The sequence below is a fragment of the Condylura cristata genome, unplaced genomic scaffold (assembly GCF_000260355.1).
Source record: "Condylura cristata isolate star-nosed mole 26May11 unplaced genomic scaffold, ConCri1.0 scaffold00031, whole genome shotgun sequence".
Lineage (NCBI taxonomy): Eukaryota > Metazoa > Chordata > Mammalia > Eulipotyphla > Talpidae > Condylura > Condylura cristata.
The window spans coordinates 13787804-13808897 of record NW_004567132.1 but is presented as its reverse complement, the minus strand read 5'-3'; the positions used below and the strand labels follow the sequence as shown (position 1 = coordinate 13808897).

The 21094-nt window shown below is 35.0% G+C and overlaps 1 protein-coding gene across 1 annotated transcript in view; it reads right to left on the bottom strand.

Moving 5' to 3' along the window:
• Positions 1 to 762: 762 nt before the first annotated feature.
• The window catches only part of GMCL1 (germ cell-less, spermatogenesis associated 1), a 39703-nt gene continuing 19371 nt past the window's right edge, over positions 763 to 21094 (bottom strand). Inside the window, exons 9-14 of the mRNA XM_004691483.2 lie at positions 20551 to 20688; positions 13974 to 14043; positions 9977 to 10052; positions 5605 to 5750; positions 3374 to 3461; positions 763 to 1425 (exon numbers count right to left, since the gene is read on the bottom strand). Of these exons, the coding sequence (XP_004691540.1) occupies positions 1297 to 1425; positions 3374 to 3461; positions 5605 to 5750; positions 9977 to 10052; positions 13974 to 14043; positions 20551 to 20688 (647 nt within the window). The 3' untranslated portion in view covers positions 763 to 1296. The remainder of the gene's footprint in view (positions 1426 to 3373; positions 3462 to 5604; positions 5751 to 9976; positions 10053 to 13973; positions 14044 to 20550; positions 20689 to 21094) is intronic.

Sequence of the window (21094 nt, the reverse complement as noted above, 5' to 3'; positions counted from 1 at the left end):
TAAATGTAATTGAAAAAATCGTACATGAAAGAAAAAAATCTGATTTCAACTAAAGTTTTTTTGGTCCACTTTATATGAATTTATTTATTCTCTTTTTCAAATGGGTGTTTATTATTTGTACACATACATAAAAATGACCCCCATTTTAAAAAACATTAAAACTATACATTAACCACAAAAAGTACTTATTCTACCTGGGAAGAAAATGAACATGGCTATTTTCAAAATAGCAATAAACACAAGAAGCCAAGAAATATAAATCATGACAAATGTACACCTCATTTTTGACAAAAATAAGTTCTATTTTTACATTAATATTTTATTATCAGCTCTATATGAGATCCTCTGTCCTTATTTACAATTATTATGAAATTTCTACTAGGATGTGTAACTCAAAGGCACTCAATTCAGAGGTTATAAAGTCCTGAGCTTAAGTGGGAAATAGGTTTCCCAATAAAACTGGAACATAAAATAATTCTAAAGATCTGAGAATATGAGATATGAAGGTATTTCAAGTGTAGTATATAACACAAAATAACCCACAACCTAATAATAAAGTTGTATAGAAGGTCAAAGACAATACATGTAAGGTAAAAGAATATCCTTAGAATCAAATTGATTTTCTGCTCCATTCAAGTTTATCTGAAAGTTTGGAAGCTGATCTTTTCTTTTTGGTAAAATCCTACGAAAGCTAAATTAAAAGCAAATGAAATAACATGAAAATGCTTAAGATTCTTATCTCAGTCTCCCAAACTAAAGCAGTTAATGATTAAAAACAAGTATAGATAGGGCGGATATTAGAGTAAGGGGAAGAATCATAAAAAGAAGTTGAAAAAGTCTAAGGACAGCTTTTAAACACACCCATTTAAGAGCATATTTATAACTGGACAAATTATTCCTTTAGTATTCTTTTAGCCAAATAAAAAGAATTTTATAGATTGATAACTGAGGTCACTAACATTAGGTAGGATCAAAGTTTAAGCTAAAAATTAAATCTATAGTTGTTTGCAAAAAAATGTGAAATTTACCTACTGCAGTTTCCTACTGATGCTAAATTAAAGCATGAATTGACACCTTGTAATAGAAATGGTTTAACAGATATTTTCTTGGCTTTAAAATGTTATTTCATATATGCATAGAAATATGATGAGGATAACAATAGTCTTCTGTATTATCTGTACAGTTCATAAGGCCTTTGTTTTGTTAGTCACCTTAAATGTGAGTATCAGTAGGGCCATTAAGTAAAAGATGGCCAAAGAGTTTTCAAAGTGCTACTGTTTCCATATGATGAGATCCTCAGTTTTCTGGATTTTCTGGATGACAATTATTTTCAGTTCTTTTTTCTGGTGATATATACAGGAAGTTACAGCAGATGTATAAAGGGAAGATCAGAAGCCTGCTGTCCAAGTTCATCACTACTTGTTCCTATAAAATAAATTTGTAGGTTTAATGACAAGAGTAATATTAAAAAAGAAAACCAAACTGTTAAATGAAATGAGGGAGAGTACGGGAAGAGCTTTAATCTAAAGTCTGAGAGTCACCACCCAAATCTCCAAACTCCCATTATTAGTTGTGTGACCCTAAGCAAATCAGTTATCAGTTGCAGCTTTCTCACTATAAACGCATCAATACACAATAAGAGCATCTGCCTAGCAGAATTACATTGTGAAATAAATAAGACAATGCACATAGAATGACTCAGCAAAGGCAGCTATAAAAGAAGTACTAAATAATGGAAGTTATTTTCATTATTGCAAAAATTTGTATTAAGAATCTAGATACTTTATATGTAGAAAGAGTTCAGAAATATTAAGAGTTCTCATTTGGCTTTAATTTCTGGTAGGCCTTTAAGTACAGCAAGTGATAAGGAAGAGTTAACACCAACAAGCCTAGATCCTGTTCTGAATTCCCATTATCTCTAGTGTAAACATGTCATCTGTCTTCTGGAATGTAAAATGCCATGTAAAATCAATTTGAGGTTCATTTACATCAATACACATGAGAGTGCCTTGAAATCCTAGAGACAGGAGTTGCTAAGACACCTGAGAACCACAAATTTAATCTTCACTTAGGTGACAGATCTCCATTTGGGACTTTTTACCAGATGCATTTGGTGAACGGGGAAAAAATACTCATAGAGTTAAAGCAGAACCACTGAAATGGGAACTCCTCCTTTCTGAATACTTGGACAGCTTCTCTGTAGTAATATGCATTAGTTTTATCATATTCTATATATCCTGAAAAATACACTGGCAAGCACTTTATATCCATCTTTTACTGTGGCATGTGCCCCTGTGATGAAGAGGAGCTAAAATTGACCTTGTTGAGTGCTCAATTTAGGCTCAGACCTAGACACAACTGGACTCAGCTTATATGCTGGGGGAGCAGCAAAATAAACCTGAACAAAGGAGGTAGGGAATATAAACACACATATAGTATCTCTACATTCCTAACCTCTAGCTATGTAGATGATAGGTTCTTTATTAATATATTCTCTTTTGAGTGGTGGTTTAGTTTTAATAGAAATAAAACTCCTCAATATTTTAATAGCTTTCATTTTATTTTTTGAAAATGGTTAACATTCTCATCATGACACTTATACATCATTGAAACTTATATGTGCACATAATATAAAAGAAACAAATGGCATTTGGGAGTATTACAGATATCATTTTATAAACCTATTGTGCCACAGTATTTTTACTGTATTCATGAGATGTGGGAACATACTGGGTTATTTTTTTTTTTTAACTTTTTTTTTTTTTTTAAAGATTTATTTATTTATTTGTGCATACAGAACTGGGGTATAGGCCAGAGACTCAGGGGTGGCGAAAGACTTCACCAGAGACAGAGTGGGGAGCAGAGCAGATCGAGGAGGTACACTGCTGAGGGGAGCAGCGGGCGGGCCAGGAGAGGTCTGCCACGCCACGTGGTCACCTCCGGGGCAGGCGGGAATCGAACTCATGCGGAAGTGGCTTCAGCTTCTTAGTGCAGTGCTTTAACCCGCTGCGCCACCAGGGAGGGCCCATACTGGGTTATTTTTTAAGGAGTTTGCCATTAATGTAAAAATAAATGCAATTATGAACACAATGGGTAAAGCAATTAAGAATCGTACCTTTTTAAAGATGATATTCAGGATAAACAATTATTTCCCATTATCTACTTTTCCCTGTCCCTCAAATCAAATTGTATTTTTCATCATAATTACATATCCAGAGTAGAGCAAGTTATGCAAAAATGAATGTTACATTCATCTTTATGTTTACAGAACTTTCATACCAATCTTTAAATTAAATGTTAACTCTACTTAAAAAATTTCAAGAGCATTCAAAAAACAAATACTATCAATAAACAGAAAAGTAATCCACCATACCTGATCCTTTTCAAGTGTAAGTATCTGATAGCCAGTTGTTCTACTACATATTAATTTTCCACTGCTATCAAAAGAAGCCAAACGTAATCTAGAGTTTAAAAAATATATAAAAAGTAAACACAATTTTTAAATCAGATTAAAGTAAGCACCTTATTTTAATTTTTCTATATTACTAATAAGTTTTTTATTCCCTGTAAGTTTATAACTATAAATGGATTCAGTTAGAAGCTTATACTAATATTATGCATATCTAAGACATAATAGTAAGATTTTTATCATTATAAAACATATATAAAATTTACTATTTTAACCATTTTCAAGTGTGCAGCTCTGTGGCATTACATATATTCACAATGTTCTGCTATTGCCACCATCCATATCTGCAGAATTGTTCTATAAGTGAAACTGTACCTGGTGACCCTATTTCTCCTTACCTCAGTCCATAACCACCACCCTATTTTCTGTCTCTGTGAATCTATTTCTTCTACAGAGAGTATAATATCCTTTTGTGATTGGTTTATTTCACTTAGCATAAAGTCTTTAAGGTTCATCATGTCGTATCATGTGTCAGAATTTATTCCTTTTTTTAAGAAGAGGAATTTCTGGATCACATGGTGATTCCTTTAATTTTTTGAGGAAATGCAATTCCATTTTCCACAAAAGATGCACCATTTTACATTCTTATCAACAATGCACAACGGTCCAAAATAATGTTATTTTGGCTTTGTCTTTTTGTATAATTTAAGCCGCCCTAAATGGGTGTGAGGTGTATCTCACTGTGGTTTTGATTTGCATTTTCTGAATGATTAGTGATACCGAGTATCTACTTATTGTCCATTTGTATATCTTTTTTTGAGAAAGATTTAAGTCCCTTGCCCATTTTTGAATCAAGTTGTCTTTCTGGGGGCCTCCCTGGTAGCATAAGGGGTTATAGCACTACGTAGCTATCTGCAGCCACTATAGGCATGAGTTTGATCCCTGTCCAGGGAGGTGACCCACATGGCACAGCAGACCTCTGTCTTACCTGTGCTCCCCTTAGCAATGTATTTCAATAAATCCATCTGTTCTGCTTCCCACTGTCTTTGGTAAATCGTCTCACCCCTGCACCTCTGGCCTCAACCTCTGTTCTTCTATGCCCCAAGAAAAGAAGTTGTCTGTTATAGTTTCAGGAATTTCCTATATATTCTGAATGCTAACTCCTTATCATATATATGGTCAGCAAATATTTTTTCCCATTTTATAAGTGTCTGTCCACTCTGCTAATGCTTTGATGCATACAGTCTTTAATTTTGATGAAGTCTAACCTTTTGTTATTGTTGTTGTTGTGTGTTGGTCTCATATTGGAAAAAATCACTGCCATATCATCATAAAGTTTTACCTACACTTCCTCCTAAGAGTTATTTTTAGTTTTTTTTTTTTTAAGATTTATTTATTCAGGCATACAGAATGGGGGTACAGGCCAGAGGTGCAGGGGTTGTGAGAGGATTCACCAGAGACAGAGTGGGGAGCAGAACAGGCCTACTGACAAAGTACACTGCTGAGGGGAGTAGCGGGCAAGACAGGAGAGGTCTGTCGTGCCAATGTAATTACCTCTGGGTCTGAGGACTGAACTCGCACTGAAGTGGCTGCAGTTAGCTTGCAGTGCTGCATCCTAATCCACTGCACCACCAGGGAGGGCCCTATTTTATAGTTTTAACTCTTATATTCTGATCCACTTTGAATTTTTTTTTTGGTATAAATATATATATATATATATATATATATATATATATTTTGTTATAAGAATATGACTTTTACATAATTTGCTCATTAAGCTATTTTACAATTTGTGAGTATCCTTCCCAGAAAAAAGATGGCCAGCTCAATTATCAGGCAAGTCAATAGGTCAAATCTTATAGGAAATTAAGAACAACATCAGAAAAGTCTCCCTAGAAAAGACTTCACTACATATTAAAAATCTTACTTGGTATGAATAGCAGGAAGTTAACAGCTTCAAATACAGTGTCAACCCATTCATTCATACCCCAGCCTATTCTTTTTCTCTACAATTCCAAATTTTGATTTTTCTACATTTCATATATACATAGAAGTGAAGCCTTATCATTTCCTTGTACTTTCATATATATAGTATCTTACCAAGTTCTACTGTTTTTGGTATAAATTATCAAAATATTTTATTTGTTTTTTCCCGTGGAGTTAGGAAAGAGTGGGATAAGGAATTCTCAGTTTACCTAAATGCAATGCTCCTTCGAGGCTGTAAACTGACAGATCCACTACATGGCTGGTTCAGTGTATTGCGTTTGAAAATGATGTATCGATTGGTGTATGTTACAAGCAGGTCAAAGCCAAAGTTGAAACCTGTCCACCGCCAGCAGTACTAAGAAATACAAAAGAGAAAAAAACTTATTTTAGTTTATCATATCAGCAATTCAAAAGCAAAAAGCTCAAAGTATCTTTTTTTTCCCTCTCATTCCAAATATTTCTCTCATGATTCCCAATTTTCATTTGTGCTTTCCCTGTCACTTACCGCACAGAATATATCTGAATATATATAAGGTTTACCATGCAAAATAATACTTATCAAAACCAAGAAAGCAGTCTTAATGATTATTATTCCTTATTTTCCCAATTTCTTCTTCATGGTTAGTTTCGCTATCTCTCCGACTTTAATTCTATCATAAGTAATATGACTTTCCACTGCAATTCTAAGTATACATAACTTAGGAGACAGGTGGTTAAGAGTCCAATGAGCATCATAAGAATCTATTAATACCTACCTTGCTTTTATTTTAAAGTACTCTAAAATACCTTAAGTAACTAACTAGCCAATGATAAAAAAAAAAATTGAATTGTTTTACATGCCATCACAAGGCTCACAATTTGTTTAATCTATCACCTGACAGTCAATTAGAGGCTATTAGGCAACACTGTGTGGTACAGAAAAGTAAAGTTAGGGTTCCAACTATCTGGGTGACACTCTGAATACAACATTAGTTCAACAATTACCTGGCATGCATTGAGCAAATATTATGAGATAGGCACTACTCTAGGCATTGAAGGAACAAGGGTAAAGATATTTCTGCACTAATAGAATGTATATTTATGTCTGTGTGAAAGGAGAAGAGTCAAATAATATACATATGAATTGCCATGGAATGGAAGAAGACAAAGTAGAATGCCAGGAAAGGAAGACTGGGTAGAGAAGGGGGGCTTGCCGTTGAAATCTACGGATTCAGACATGTGGTAAAGTCAAGTCTAAGGACTAGGTGAGTCAACTATGAAGATTAGGTAGCTATTTGGGGAGAGTGTGACCTAGACAGAACAGCAAGTATAAAGTTCTGGAGGTAAAAACATGCTTGGTATATTTTAGGAACAACAGGAAGGGTTATATCATTTTAGGATCATGGCTGAGGGTAATAGACTCTGAAGATGAGCTCGGAAAATCAGTTAGGGAGCAGAAACTGTAGGGGCCAAAAGTCTACAGTAGGGAAGAGTTTGGATTTCTTCTAAATGTAGCAAGAAGCTGAGTGTTAGGGAGGGAAATGACATGTTCTATCTTGCATTTTAAAAAGATGACTTTGGGCCCTCCCTGGTGGCGCAGCAGGTTAAAACACAGCACAAAGAAGCTTGAACCACCTCTGCATGAGTTCGATTCCCGCCTGCCCGGGAGGTGATCCACAAGGCGAGGCAGACCTCTCCTGACCCACCTGCTGCTCCCCTCAGCAGTGTACTTCGTCGATCTGCCTGTTCTGTACCTCCACTCTGTCTCCCTCTGCATCTCTGGCCTGTACCCCAGTTCTGTATGAATAAATAATCTTTTTCTTAAAAAAAGATGATTGACTATTGTCTAGAAATTAGAATGTAGAAGAACAAGAATAAAAATAAGGAAGGCAGTAATGAGGTCATAATAAAATCCAAGGCAAAGGATAATGTTGGCTTAGATTTGGGTGGTAGTGGTAGACATGATAAGAATATATTTAGAAAGTGGAGGGATTTATGGATACCAGGTATGGCATGAAAGAAAGAAGAAACCCAGTTTGGAGCTTATGCAATGCATGAACAGAGGGACCATTTTTAGGTTGGGGAATATTTGGAAAAGAGGAAGTTTAGGGATGAAAATCAAAGAGTGAAGATGGGGAATATTACATTTGAGATGCTATCTGTACTCAAGAAAGATGCCAAGAGAATAGCTGCATATATGAATCTGTAGTAAAGAGTCATCAGGGTAAAGTCATAGGACTAGATGAAATCATTTAGGAGTGAACATAGATGGGAAGTTGTCCAACTTCTGAACATGTAATCACACTAATAATTTGTTGAGAAAGAGGAGAATTATCTAGCAAAGTGTTAGAAGCCATGAAATCGGAAGAAAGCAAAGTTGCTGTCCCTGAAGTCAAATGGAGAATATCTCTTAAGGAATAAGTATACAGATGTGTCATGTTGTCAAATGCTTTAGAAGACTAAAAACTAAAATTGAAAACCAACTCCATGATTTGGCAATGTAGAAATCACTGAGGATGAGGGCATAGCACTTTCACTGGAGTTTACTGTAGTAAGTGGAGTGTTCAACAGAAGATCAAAAAGCGGAGGTATAAGCAACAAATACAGGCAACTTCTTTCAATGAGTTTTGCTTAAAAGGAGTGCAAAAAATGGAATGGCAGTTAGAGGAGAATGAAGAGTCAGGATATGGTTTCAGACAGGTGATGTTACTTGCCAAATGAAAATGATTCAGTAGAAAAGAAAAACTGAGGATACAGGAGAGGGAAATAACAGCTAGTAGTAGAAAAGCTTTTGAAGAGGTGAAACAGATGGAATCATCACAAGGGGGAGGAAATAGACTATGATAGAAGCAGACAACAGATGCAGGTTGAACGGTAGAATTGTTGGTAGGAAGATGTACAGATTTTCTTCTTATTGCTTTTATTTTCCTAATGAAGAAATTTATTTTCCTAATGAAGACAGAAGTCCATCAGATAAGAACAAGCTATGAGAATCACTTAGTTGGACAATAAATCTATTCAAAAAATGTTATGACAAATTCACTAGACAAATGCAAAAAGGATCATCACGTGGCAATAAGAATTTATTTGAAGCTTCTAGTTACAAACATTCAAGTGAAACCTGCTGAAGTATGTTTTTCTCTAGTCACACTCACCTGTTTGGAAGCAACACTGCGTAAATGGAAATTTAGGATTTCAAAAGATTGGGATTTAATCAAATGAGCTGAACAGACTACAAAGTCAGGGACCAATTTTAAGAAAAGACCATAAAGTATAAGTAAAGAAAGATGTAGGAATGTAATGAGGTGATGGGAAGAGGTAGTGAGAACAATGTAATGTACATCCCAGGGGGTTAAAAAAGTATAGGAATCCAGGTAAAGATAACTGCTAGACAGATAATAGGAGTCTGAAAATAGGATGCTTGAAATGGAAATTTCTGAAGGGGGTGTACCAGTAATGCAAGAAAATAAGGTTATGGGCCACAGGAATGAGTGCCTAAGGTAGGGTAGGCCACAAGATCACTGGGGGAAGAAAGGTCAGGGACCACAGACACTACATTCACCAAATATTCAGCATGAGACAGCCAGTGAATGATGGCCACAGTGGGAGTAGTCAGTGCTATAGTCAGTGAATGTGTTTCAAAAGAGGTGTGGTTCAGTGACTGGGGAGGAACAATACCCAGAAACAACAAGGACTAAAGAGACATCTACTACTTTTTTATACTCTGAATAGTTCTCACAACTATCCATAAAAGCATAAAATAACTTAAAAAATTAAAAACAGAATGAGGGAAAGTTTGGGAGAAAAATAAATTAGGCTAAATATTTTTTTAATTTTCTAAATTAGGCTGAGTATTTTTAAAGATGAAAATTACAATTAGAATTTTTTAAAAAGTAATTCATGTTCTGGGCCTCCCTAGTGGTGCATAAATTAAGTCTCAGCTCTATCAAGCTATTGCAAACTGTGATGTGAGTTTGATTCCCAGCCAGGGAGCTGACCCACATGGTACAGCAGATCGCTCCTGTCTCGACCACTGCTCTCCTCCACAGTGTATTTCAGTAGATCCATCTGTTCTGTTCCCCTCTCTGTCTCTGGTAAATCCTCTCACCCCTTTGCACCTCTGGCCTGCTCATAGTTCTTATATGCATTAAAAAAAAAAAAAAAAGTAGTTCATGTCCCATTGTGGATTGTAAAAAAGCAATTCAGCCACAGTCAACTTTTTAAAAAAATTAAATAGAAATTATGATTTCTGGACATAGCAAAAGCATTATTTCATAATACTTTTTTCTAATAAAACACACATTAGATAGTAAAGAAAAACTTCTAATATAACAGTTTCTATATATAACTTATCTTAATTTCTGAATAGAGAAGATAATTTCTTAATTTCTCTATTCTTATCTGGATCCACAAAATTATCATGCAAGGCCAAATAATTATCACTGCCATGTATCAGGAAGCTGGCCCAGGAGGTCATGCCACAGAAACTGTACTAAAAAAAAGCTCTCTGAGCTACAACAGGTGTCATCTCTGTTATAGAACATGTATTTTGTGCTGATAGTATGATTTGTCAGAGAACAATGAGTAATGACCCATACTTACTTCACCATCTTTGGAAAGCTTTCTACCACACCTCATGCTATTTCCCTCTAGTTCTTCTTTATTGATTTCTTGAGGCCTAGAAATATATATAAGACATGAAATCTCACAGAAAGCAGGCAACTGGCATTTAAAAATATTGTGAATTAAAAAGACAGATGAACTTGCTTCTAGACTTAATTTTTTTTGTGGTAAAATTAAAATATGCCATTGATTAAACTTAGTTCATTGTTTCTGCTAACTAGGAAAGATTTAAATCCCTAAAATTTAACTTATTGTCCAGACTTCTATAATATTTATATTAGGGTGCAGCCAAATCAGAAAAGAATAGAGAAAATATCTTTTTATTTATTTATTTAAAGATTTAGTCAACGCATACAGAATTGGGATACAGGCCAGAGATGCAGGGGATGAGAGGATTCACCAGAGACAGAGTGGGGAGCAGAACAGGCAGATGTACTGAAATACACTGTTGAGGGGGGGAGCAGTGGGCAGGTCAGGAGAGGTCTCCCACACCTGTGGGTCACCTCCCTGACTGGGGATTGAACTTGTATTGCAGTGGCTGACATAGCTTCATAGTGCTGTGCTTTAACTCATTGAGCCACCAGGGAGGGCTGAAAAATATCTTAATTCTGCTCACCAATAAAATACAATACTTAAAAGTCTAGCTACTAAGTAAAATAAATTAAATTCTATTATTTAAGACTTGGTATCACCTACCATTCGGTATTTTACATATAAGCCTTTTTATGCAGTAATCATACAAACTCATTATTTAATAGAAAACAGTAGAATTTTACCACTTTATCTATACTTGGTAGCCTACTTTAAAAGATTGCAACAGATGAGTTTCCTTGTTTTGCTCCCAAGAGGATCATCTAAATGTTAATTAGAGGTGCACTGTATAAAAGAGAACTATGGTTTGGGGCAAAACTGGAACATTTCTTGGACCTCAGAAACAAATACAGGTGGCACAGAGGGTACATAGAAGAGAGTCCCAACCCTTGGGATTGGTAGTGACCTACTTTAATCAATGGGCAGATCAACTAGGTAGAACATCAACAAGGAAACAATCACCTGAATTGAAGAATGAGACCACATGGGCTTAACAGGTATGTATAGGGCACCTCATCAACAAAACTTGAGTATACATGGAACACTCCCCAGGATAGATCACACGTTGGGGGGGGGGGGGAAGGGTCACAAAACAAGTGTCAATATATTCATGAAGACTGAAATATATCAAGATCTTCTCTGATCACAGTGGTATCAAATTAGCTATCAACTACAAAAAGAGGGGGGAAATCTCAAACATGGGAAGACTAGATAGCATGCTACAAATGACCATTAGTTAACAAGAAATCAGAGGTGATATTGAACAATATTGGAGGTGAACAAAGACACAAGCTACCAGAACCTATAGGACACAAAAAGCAAATTGAATATACAATAATGTATAAGCCTACATCAAGAAACAAATAGCTTAAGTAAATAACCTAACATTACACCTTAAGGGACTAGAAAAATAAGAACATAATGAAAGCACAGCTACTCAACATAGTATTGTTAGTCCTAGCTAAAGCAATTATGCAAGAGAAAGATATAAAAGAATTAAACTGTACATAAAGACAAACAAAAAAGTAAAACTATCACTATTTGCAGAAAACATCTATACACACACACACACACACACACACAAACACACAACAAAAACTAATCAAAAAGTTCAAAAGATAAATGAAACCACAGCTGGTTCATTGAAAAAAAAAATAGTACAGATAAATCTGTATTTCTAATCTCATGAAGAAAAAAGGGAGAAAACTAATGCATAGAATTAGAAAAGGGGATCATAAAAAACTACTATGAACATCTTTATGCTAATAAACTAGATAACCTAGAAGAAATGGACAAATACTATTCTTCCATATTGGAATCAGGAAGAAACAGAGAAGTTGAACAGAGGAATTACAAGCCCAGGACCAGACAGTTTCACTAGTGAGTGCTATCAAACCTTCAAAGATAAATACCAGGTCTTGTCAAACTTCCAAAGTGAGGAACAGGGAATGCTTACAAATACATTTTATGAGGCCAGCAAGCAGTTGTCTGATACCAAAAGCAGATGTCACAAAAAAAGTACACTACAGACCACTATCCCTGATGAACAGAGATGCAAAAATACTCAAACACCTTACCAAACCAAACCCAACAATAGGTTAAAATGACAATACATCATGATAAAGTGAGATTTATTCCAAGGACAATTCATCGTTCACAAACTGATCAGTATCATTCACCACACCCACAAAGAGAAAGATCAAAATCGTATCAGTAGATACAAAGAAATCATTTGAGAAGATTCAAAAGGCTATATATGGCAAACCCAGAGGTAGTACAAAAACTCAACGGTAAAAAATTGAAACTTTTTCTTTTAAGATAGGGTATAATGGTAAGGGTGTTCATATTTACCACTACTATTTACCACAGTATTGTAAATCCTAGCTAGAGCAGCAAAGAAAGATACAAAGAATTCAAACTGAAAAAGATAAACTATCATTGTTTGCAGATGACAAGATAATATACATAGATGAACTCTAAAGAGTCTACTAAAAAAGTATTAGAAACAATGTATCAGTGCAGTGAAGTGACAAATCCTGTACACAAAAAGCTGTTGTGTTCTTTCTATAAGAAAGAAATCAAGAAAACAATCCCATTTATAATTACATCAAAAATAAATACATATGCATAAACTTAACAAAGGAAATAAAAATCTGTACAGTAAAAACAGTAAGATATTATTAAATAGAAGAAAACAGAGAAATGGAAAGATAATCCCTGTTGATGAATTGAAACATTAACATGGTTACAATGGCCATCTTACTCAAAGCATATACAGATTTAATGCAGTCCCTTTTGAAGTTCTAATGGCATTCTTCAAAGAAATATAGTAAAGATTACTTAACTTTATATGGGACTACAAAAGGCCCTGAAAGCCACAGCAATCTTGACAAAAAAGAATGAAGGCATCATATGCCTCGACTGAAACTATACACAAAGCTATAGAAATCAATAGATTATGGTATTAGAATAAAAAGAGATGCAATAATCAATGGAACAGGCTAGAAATAAACTCACATGTTATGGGCAATTAATCTGTTACAAATGCACCAAGAGAATATAGAAAGGAAAGTCTCAACAACAAATGGGATTGAGAAAACTGGATAGTCATATGCCAAATGAAACTATCTCACACCATAAAGGGAGGAGTGCAACAGATTAAGGGGGAGGGTTATGGGTGCTTTTGGAGATGGGTATGATGTGGTATCTGAAGAGATACGAACCTAAAAAATTAACTTAAAACCTACTCTGTATACTCACAGATGGGTTATTTCTTTGTAATGTATATTCTAAGGAGATCGTTAAGCATCAAATAACAAATGTGGGAGTACCAGTATTTATGAATTGCAAAACACGATATATTTCCCCTTAAAGTAAGTACAAAAATATCTTGTGGGGGTCAAATGCTTCTGGGGAAGGCATCTGTAACCAAATGTTAATTCATTTTAGACTCAAAGATCTCTGAAACCTTACTACATTAATCAGAAGTGGTAAAACTACCACAAATAAGAAAATTAGCTCTACCTACATATAAATATGATGATGTTTTATGAAAACATACTTCAAGTAATAGTTTAATGTTCTGAAAGAAAATGATTTAACTAAGAAAATGATTTTACTTGTAAAAATATAAGTAGAATTGGTTGAGCACAAAACAAAGTATATGAGTGACTCAATTTTACCAATACAGCAAATAACAAATCAAACATGTCATTATACTATCTAATTGACCAGAAAGATGACTGATGTTATAAAATGTAAGTTTACTATATGATTTTTTCTCTACCTTCAATAGCTCGATTTTTAATTTAATGAATATATTTAAAAAATTTCACAGAAAGTAAGTTTTTTAATGAAGGATTAGGTATGATGTAATAATACTTACCCCACCTCACTGTCTTGTTCTGCTCGAAGCATAGCTAGCCACTGCTGTTTATATACAGAAGATAACCATTCTAAAATGTAAAAGTATATAAATATAAGAACTATGGAAGGAAAAAATATTCAGATAAAATGATGACAATTTCTACATTCATTTGAAAAGCAACAAAAAAAGTTGGTAATTTATATTTTATAAATAGGCTATAACTAGAGCTTAATGGAATAAACAACTTGCTGTGCTTACATTAGACTCAGGTTATATACATTGCAATCAGGATTTATATTTATAGCTAAAAGTATACCCTCTCATTGGATAGTTTCCTTTTCATTGTTCATATTAATTTTAATTAGTAAGAAACATACTTTAAAGCAGTATCTTCAATTTATACAGCTTTAAAAGAAAATTGAATAAATGAATCTTTCTTGTATTGAATTATCTAAATAGTCTGATGAATCATACATTCAAGAAATAATTTTGGCTATTAAAATTAGATAACCATTGCTAAAAATAGAATATTTTAGTTTAGTCTAAATGGAATAAAAATTATATTTTCCTTTAATAATGAACATATGTATTTCCCCCCATATCTATATAAACTGAAATTTTCATTATTTTATATTAAAACAGATTAAAAATATAAGTAGAATTGGTTGAGCACCATAATTATTTTTCTGCTTTTAGTCCCAACTTAAAGGTTAATTTTTCTATTTTTTAAAATTAAATAATTTCTCGGCCCTCCCTGGTGGCGCAGCGGGTTAAAGCACAGCACTGAGAATCTGAAGCCACTTCCGCATGAGTTCGATTCCCGCCTGCCGCCTGCCCCGGAGGAGACCACATGGCGAGCCAGACCTCTCCTGACCCGCCCGCTGCTCCCCTCAGCAGTGTACTTCGTCAATCTGCCTGTTCTGCTCCCCACTCTGTCTCTGGTGAAGCCTCTCACCGTCCCTGAGCCTCTGGCCTGTACCCCAGTTCTGTATGAATAAATAAATAAATCTTTAAAAAAAAAATTAAATAATTTCTCAATTTCTATCAAAAAGGGAAAACCCATAGTGTGATACAAATCTGGGTTTTCATTCTGTAAGTCTTTAATAAAGTATTCAGATGATTTCACTGATTTATTAATGCCTGTCCGAAAAACTCTCTATTTGAATGTCTCTTTCCTGCAAAATAAAATTCTTGTTGTTATGAGGAATAACTGAGAAAGGGCAAGGCCACAGACAATTTGGCTTCAGTAGGTAAAGGCTATCACAAAGCTTATTTGCTTCAGTATACCTACATAAGCTGTTTTATTTGCAGTGTACTTGGGTTTTAAAATCCTATTCTGCATTTTATTAAAAACAGTAACAGGCCCTCCCTGGTGGCGCAGCGGGTTAAAGCACTGCACTAAGAAGCTTAAGCCACTTTCACATGAGTTTTATTCCAGCCTGCCCTGGAGGAGATCCACATGGCACGGCAGACCTCTTCTGACCCGCCCGCTGCTCCCCTCAGCAGTGTACTTCGTCGATCTGCCCGTTCTGCTCCCCACTCTGTCTCTGGTGAATCCTTTCACCCTCCGCATCTATGGCCTGTACCCCACTTCTGTATGAATAAATAAATCTTTACAAAAAAAAAAAAGCAATAACAAAAAAACAGATCTGTTCCCATTAAAATAATTTCTAAACGCAGTAATGGTTATGTCTGCAATTTGAAATTTATTCATCTAGTGACAGAATATGGTTTTTCACAGTTCATTTAAAACTGGAATGAAACAGAAACACACATGAAATTCTTGTAGATGCAGCCCATGAAAATGCTTTAAAATTTAAGTTCCAATAACTTTAATGTCTTTTAAAACCAAGAGCACTTAACAAAGTAAAAACGTGGGTACATATCTGCTTCAGTCCAAAGGAGTAAAAAGTTAGTCACAGGTAGATCTTTCAGTAGCAGCAGCCCCAAAATAAGTAATATAATTCAAATGCAATGTTGACAACTAATACAAGGGGAAGAAAAGAATCTCTTCTAAAATAAATTTGAAAAACATGGGATGAAAGGAAAAAAGTGAACTGGGTTCCTTTAACGAGAATTTTCAATATGACTAGATGCCATCAGATCTCTAGGAGGGAGGTACATTAGGTAGAGTGTAACTTTCTGGCTAAGTTAGTGTTTAGTGTAAAGATTTTGAACAGGTACCTTTCAAGAAAATTCTACATAAAGAGAATAAGATTAAGTATTTATTTTAAACTTGATCAAATCCAAAATAAAAATTCAAAATGGGTACACATGATGTAGCTTCTGACAGAGCCATGATTTATCAGCTACAGAGCTATTCTACAGCAGTTTTCTGATACAAATAAATTCTCTATGTTAGAATGAATGTATTAGATTATTTCTTTTATCTTACAGAAAGGATATGAGAAGCTTTACTGTTAGAAAATTTAATGTTTTATATTTATAAAATAAAAAAAGGTATGTTTCTAGCTTGCCTAGTATTAAGTGAAAGAACACTATTATCAGGTACACAAAAACTTATTTACAATAAGTGAAGCTTACAGGTAAAGTTCTGCTTAAAAGGTTAACTGCATATTAAACATAAGTTAGATGTAGAGAATGAAGGACAGAAAGTTTATATAATTAAAAAAAATTCTTATTTGGATAAATAACAAAAGACCCTATGTATAAATTAATGCAAAATAATAGAGAAGTGTGGCTCAAAGGTACTCAGGCATAATGACCTGAAAATCTAGTTCCAGTTCCCTCCCTTGTGGCACAATGGGCTAAAACTCAACACTATGAGGCTAGCCACAGCCACTTCAACAAGAGTTTAATCCCTGGCCCGGAGGTGACCCATATGGTGTAGCAGACCTCTCCTGACCTGCCTGCTGCTCCCCTCAGCAGTGTACTTTGTTAATCACCTGTTCTGCTCCCCACTCTGTCTCTGGTGAATCCTCCCACTGCCCCTGCACCTCTGGTCTGTACCCCAGTTCTGTATGCAAAATCTAATCCCAAAAGATAACAAATTGTCTGTATACTCTTGAGTAATTCAAAGCTATTTTCTCAATAAAGTTACATGCAGTATGTAACTTTTTAAGTAACTTACTTTCACAAAATTTGTATCTCACTTCAGAAAAGATAAACACCTTTTCAAATTGAAAATCTTCTGTACAGCAAAAGAGACACTAACCAAAACAAGGAAAAAAAACTGGGGAAAAAAAAAAAACCTTTGCATTCCATACAACTAATATACAAAGAATACAACTAATTCAACAAGAAACAAAATAAATAATCCAGTCAAGAAATGGGCAGAACTTTTTGTTTTATTAAATTATTATTATTTAAAAAAATAATGTAATAGTTCATTTTTACATCATGTTGTGCCTTTTTCCATCTCAGTTGTAATCCCTGTGGGCTTCTCATCTCCAAATCACTCATGTGCCATCACCATAGCCCAGTGCATTTACCTCCACTCCCCATTGGTCAGAAGAACGTTTAAAAGACACTTCTCCAAAGATTAAGAGTGATCAGAGAGAGCAGAGAAGAATGAGAAGAGTATTTCTAAACTAAGGTGACACAGCAGAAAACTTCAAGAAAAAAACGAACATTATATAAAATGTTAGTGAAGCTAAAACAAGGCCAACAGATTTACTAATAGGACAGTCCAAAATTTAACTGACATTTCAGTAAAGCAGTGTGAGCAAAAGACAATGTGAGAAATGGTGGAAAGCCAAAGAGAAGGTATCTGAGGACTACTCTGAAGAAGATCTTTACCAGGGAGAATATAGTTGTTATGGATTGAAAATTAAATAGCAATGTAAAAAGGTAATGAGGCTGGGAATGATCACAAAAATATATGAACTGATGAAACAACAAAAATAAACAACCCCATCAAAAAATGGGCAGAAGAGCTAAAAAGACACTTCTCCAAAGAGGAAATGCAGATGGCCAACAAGCATATAAAAAAATGTTCAACATTACTCGTAATAAGGGAGATGCAAATTAAAACCACAATGAGATACCACTTCACCCCAGTGAGAATGGCACATCTTCAAACAACTAGCAACAACAAATGTTGGCGAGGATGTGGAGAAAAAGGAATTCTCCTGCACTGCTGGTGGGAATGCAAACTAGTACAACCACTATGGAAAACTGTTTGGAGGTTCCTCAAACTGCTTAACATGGAGTTTCCCTACAACTCAGCAATCCCCCTCCTAGGTATCTACCCCAAAGACACAAAAACACTGATTGAAAAAGATACCTGCACCCCCATGTTTATTGCTGCTTTATTTACAATTGTAAAAACATGGAAGCAGCCCAAATGCCCAAAAGTAGATGACTGGATAAAAAAGATGTGGTACATATATACAATGGAATATTACTCAGCAACCAAAAAGAGAAACACATGTCTTTTGCAGCAACTTGGATGGAGCTGGAAAAGATCATGCTTAGTGAGATAAGCCAGAAAGAGAAAGAAAAATACCAGATGGTTTCACTTATAGCAGGAGTATAATGGACCAGGCGAGAAAATAACAAGAATAATGAACAGCCATATACCAGAGACATTTTGCGGGGGTGGAGCAGGGAATGGGATCAAAAACGGGGAGGGGGGGGTGGGGAGGGAAGTGCACGGGATTATGGTGATGGCACATGGGTGACTTGGTGATGGGAAACCCGCAGGGATTACAATTGAGGTGAAAAAAAAAAAATGTACAAAATGATGTAAAAATAAACTGTTATATGAAGAAAAAGGTAATGAGGCTGGGGGAGGTGCAGCAGGTTGGAGTGCAGCACTGTGAAAGGGACCATGATTGCCTCAGTGCGAGTTCAATCCCTCTTCCTGGAGGTCACCCACATGGCAAGGCAGACCTCTCCTGACCCACCCACTGCTCCCCTCAGCAGTGTACTTCATCTACCTGCCTGTTCTGCTCCCCACTCTGTCTCTGATGAATTTTCTAATGGTCCCTGGACCTCTGGCCTATACCCCAGTTCTGTATGCATAAATAAATAAAATCTTAAAAAAAAATAGCCTGAAAATGACTGGATCCCTGAAGACTTCTGTATTACAAGGTTCATGCTGTTTCCATGGATGGTGAATGCCTAATGTTCAGCAAATAAATGTAACTAGAGTGGAGGTCGAATTATTAGAAAGCTAAGGTAATAATGGAATAATCATGTTAGTACATTATGTGACTGTGCCAGGGTAAAGAGGCAGATAGTAAACCAGGTGGCCAGCATTAAATGAATGTGGAGGAATGACCTAAGGTTATGAAAGAAAAGACAGAAGATGAGTTCAAATCAAATGCACTAATAGTTTGGAAAGGGTATTGAGGGCTTGGCCCACAATTATCTGTATTCTTAGCTGCATATTTGCAGGGTGGCTTAAGAGAAAATGTCCTCTACAGAAGGAAGACAGTATCTTTTTAAGACTTAAATAAATGAAAGAAACAGAAGATATGAGAGGTTGGTTTTAGAGCACTCAATAGAAAGGTTTGGGAGAAACAGAACAAAGATGTCAGAGATATCAGAGAGAAGAGGGACACATAACAATGAGAATGTGGAAAACAACAGATTTAATGATTTGTCCTTTGATAAATCAAATTTTGCTGAATAATGGAGTTATACCTTTGTGACTGACACAGTTGAATCCTAAAATGTAATAATTCTATACTAAGTCCTGATTTAACTTGGAATACATTTCTAAGATTTTTGACCTAAAGCTGGTTAAAACAGATTAAGAAAAAGCCCCAGATTGCTGAATATAAAACTCTGAATAATGTTAACAAGTTTATACCATTGGATGGAAGGATGTCTGAAAAGGAAGCAATGAATTTTAGCAAAGTAAATTTAATTTTGTTTCAAATCCAGAAGTCACTGCTATTGACAGCATATATCAATCTGCCTTGATAACAATAAGCTATGTGGTCACCTTTTGCCTCTTCCTAACAGCATGGGATTTAATATTAATTTATATTGTGATTACAAAACTATAGCTTGTATTTGGCCATATCAGAAACCTATTTATCCACTTAGTTGTGTAAGATGCAGTATTCTAAAGTAAAGGGGAGAGGGAAGGAAAAAAAAGAGAAAAATGGAAAAGAAAGTCCTATGCTGTAACTAAGATTGAAATCTGGTCAGAAACATAAAAGACTCCAAATCTTTCCAATCTTATACTGAGTAAATAGCTCAAGCTAAAAATACTTGTACCACCTTGTATTCCAAAAATATAAAGCTTGCTATCGACTTGTATCAGACATACCTAAACTATTTTAGAAATGACTTTTTTTAAGCCTCTTTCAAAATCCATTTCTAAAGCACCTTAAAAAGAAGCATGATTAGAGCAGGAATATGTAATTGATGTTGCCATCTATATTCTAACAATGAATGGTTAAGGGTTTCTGTGAAGATTATATTCTGATAGTATAGCAGTTCTATAATAGTTTCAGTATGTGTTACACAGCAGATACTAGCAATGGTATAAAATATGTGTATCTTATTGGGATTAAGGATAACTGTTATTCATTATTCTTTTCTATGATATATGTATTTATTACTATTATAATGATAGACGTATTACTTAAAATTTACATAATATAACATGTTCTCTTACCTGAAGGAACCAGAGAATCTTGTTCAATAATCCTTGCAGAGGCCAAATCACTGATAATATACTGTAACCTTAAGTGTTTGAATACTGACACAAATGGTTTTCCTTGCTCAGTTTCAAGAAAGGTCACACCTTCAAAATCTATTAAAATTAAAAGTTTAAATTAGTCTTTCTCTAATTTATTTTAACTGTTTTCATGTACATGGATATATATATATACTAGTTTCAAAGTTTCCAAGAATTTTATATACCTCAGATGTGTGGATAAAAACTTGCAAAGATTTAGAAAAAAACTCCCCAGGAATTTCACTTTGCTCCTAATTTCACCCGTGGGCTAGGAATTCCACTGTATACTTTTCTGGATTAGGAGTTTCCAGTAGAGCAAGATGGGAAAGGAAGGCTACAGAATGGCAGGTAGAATTATGGTATCTCTTCAGAATTCCCTCTCCCAAAGACTGAACACTCCAGCAAAACTCTAAAGCCGAGATGCTTTCTTCAAGGGATTCACAAAATACAAAAGGCATGAACATTTTTTTTTTTTTTTTTT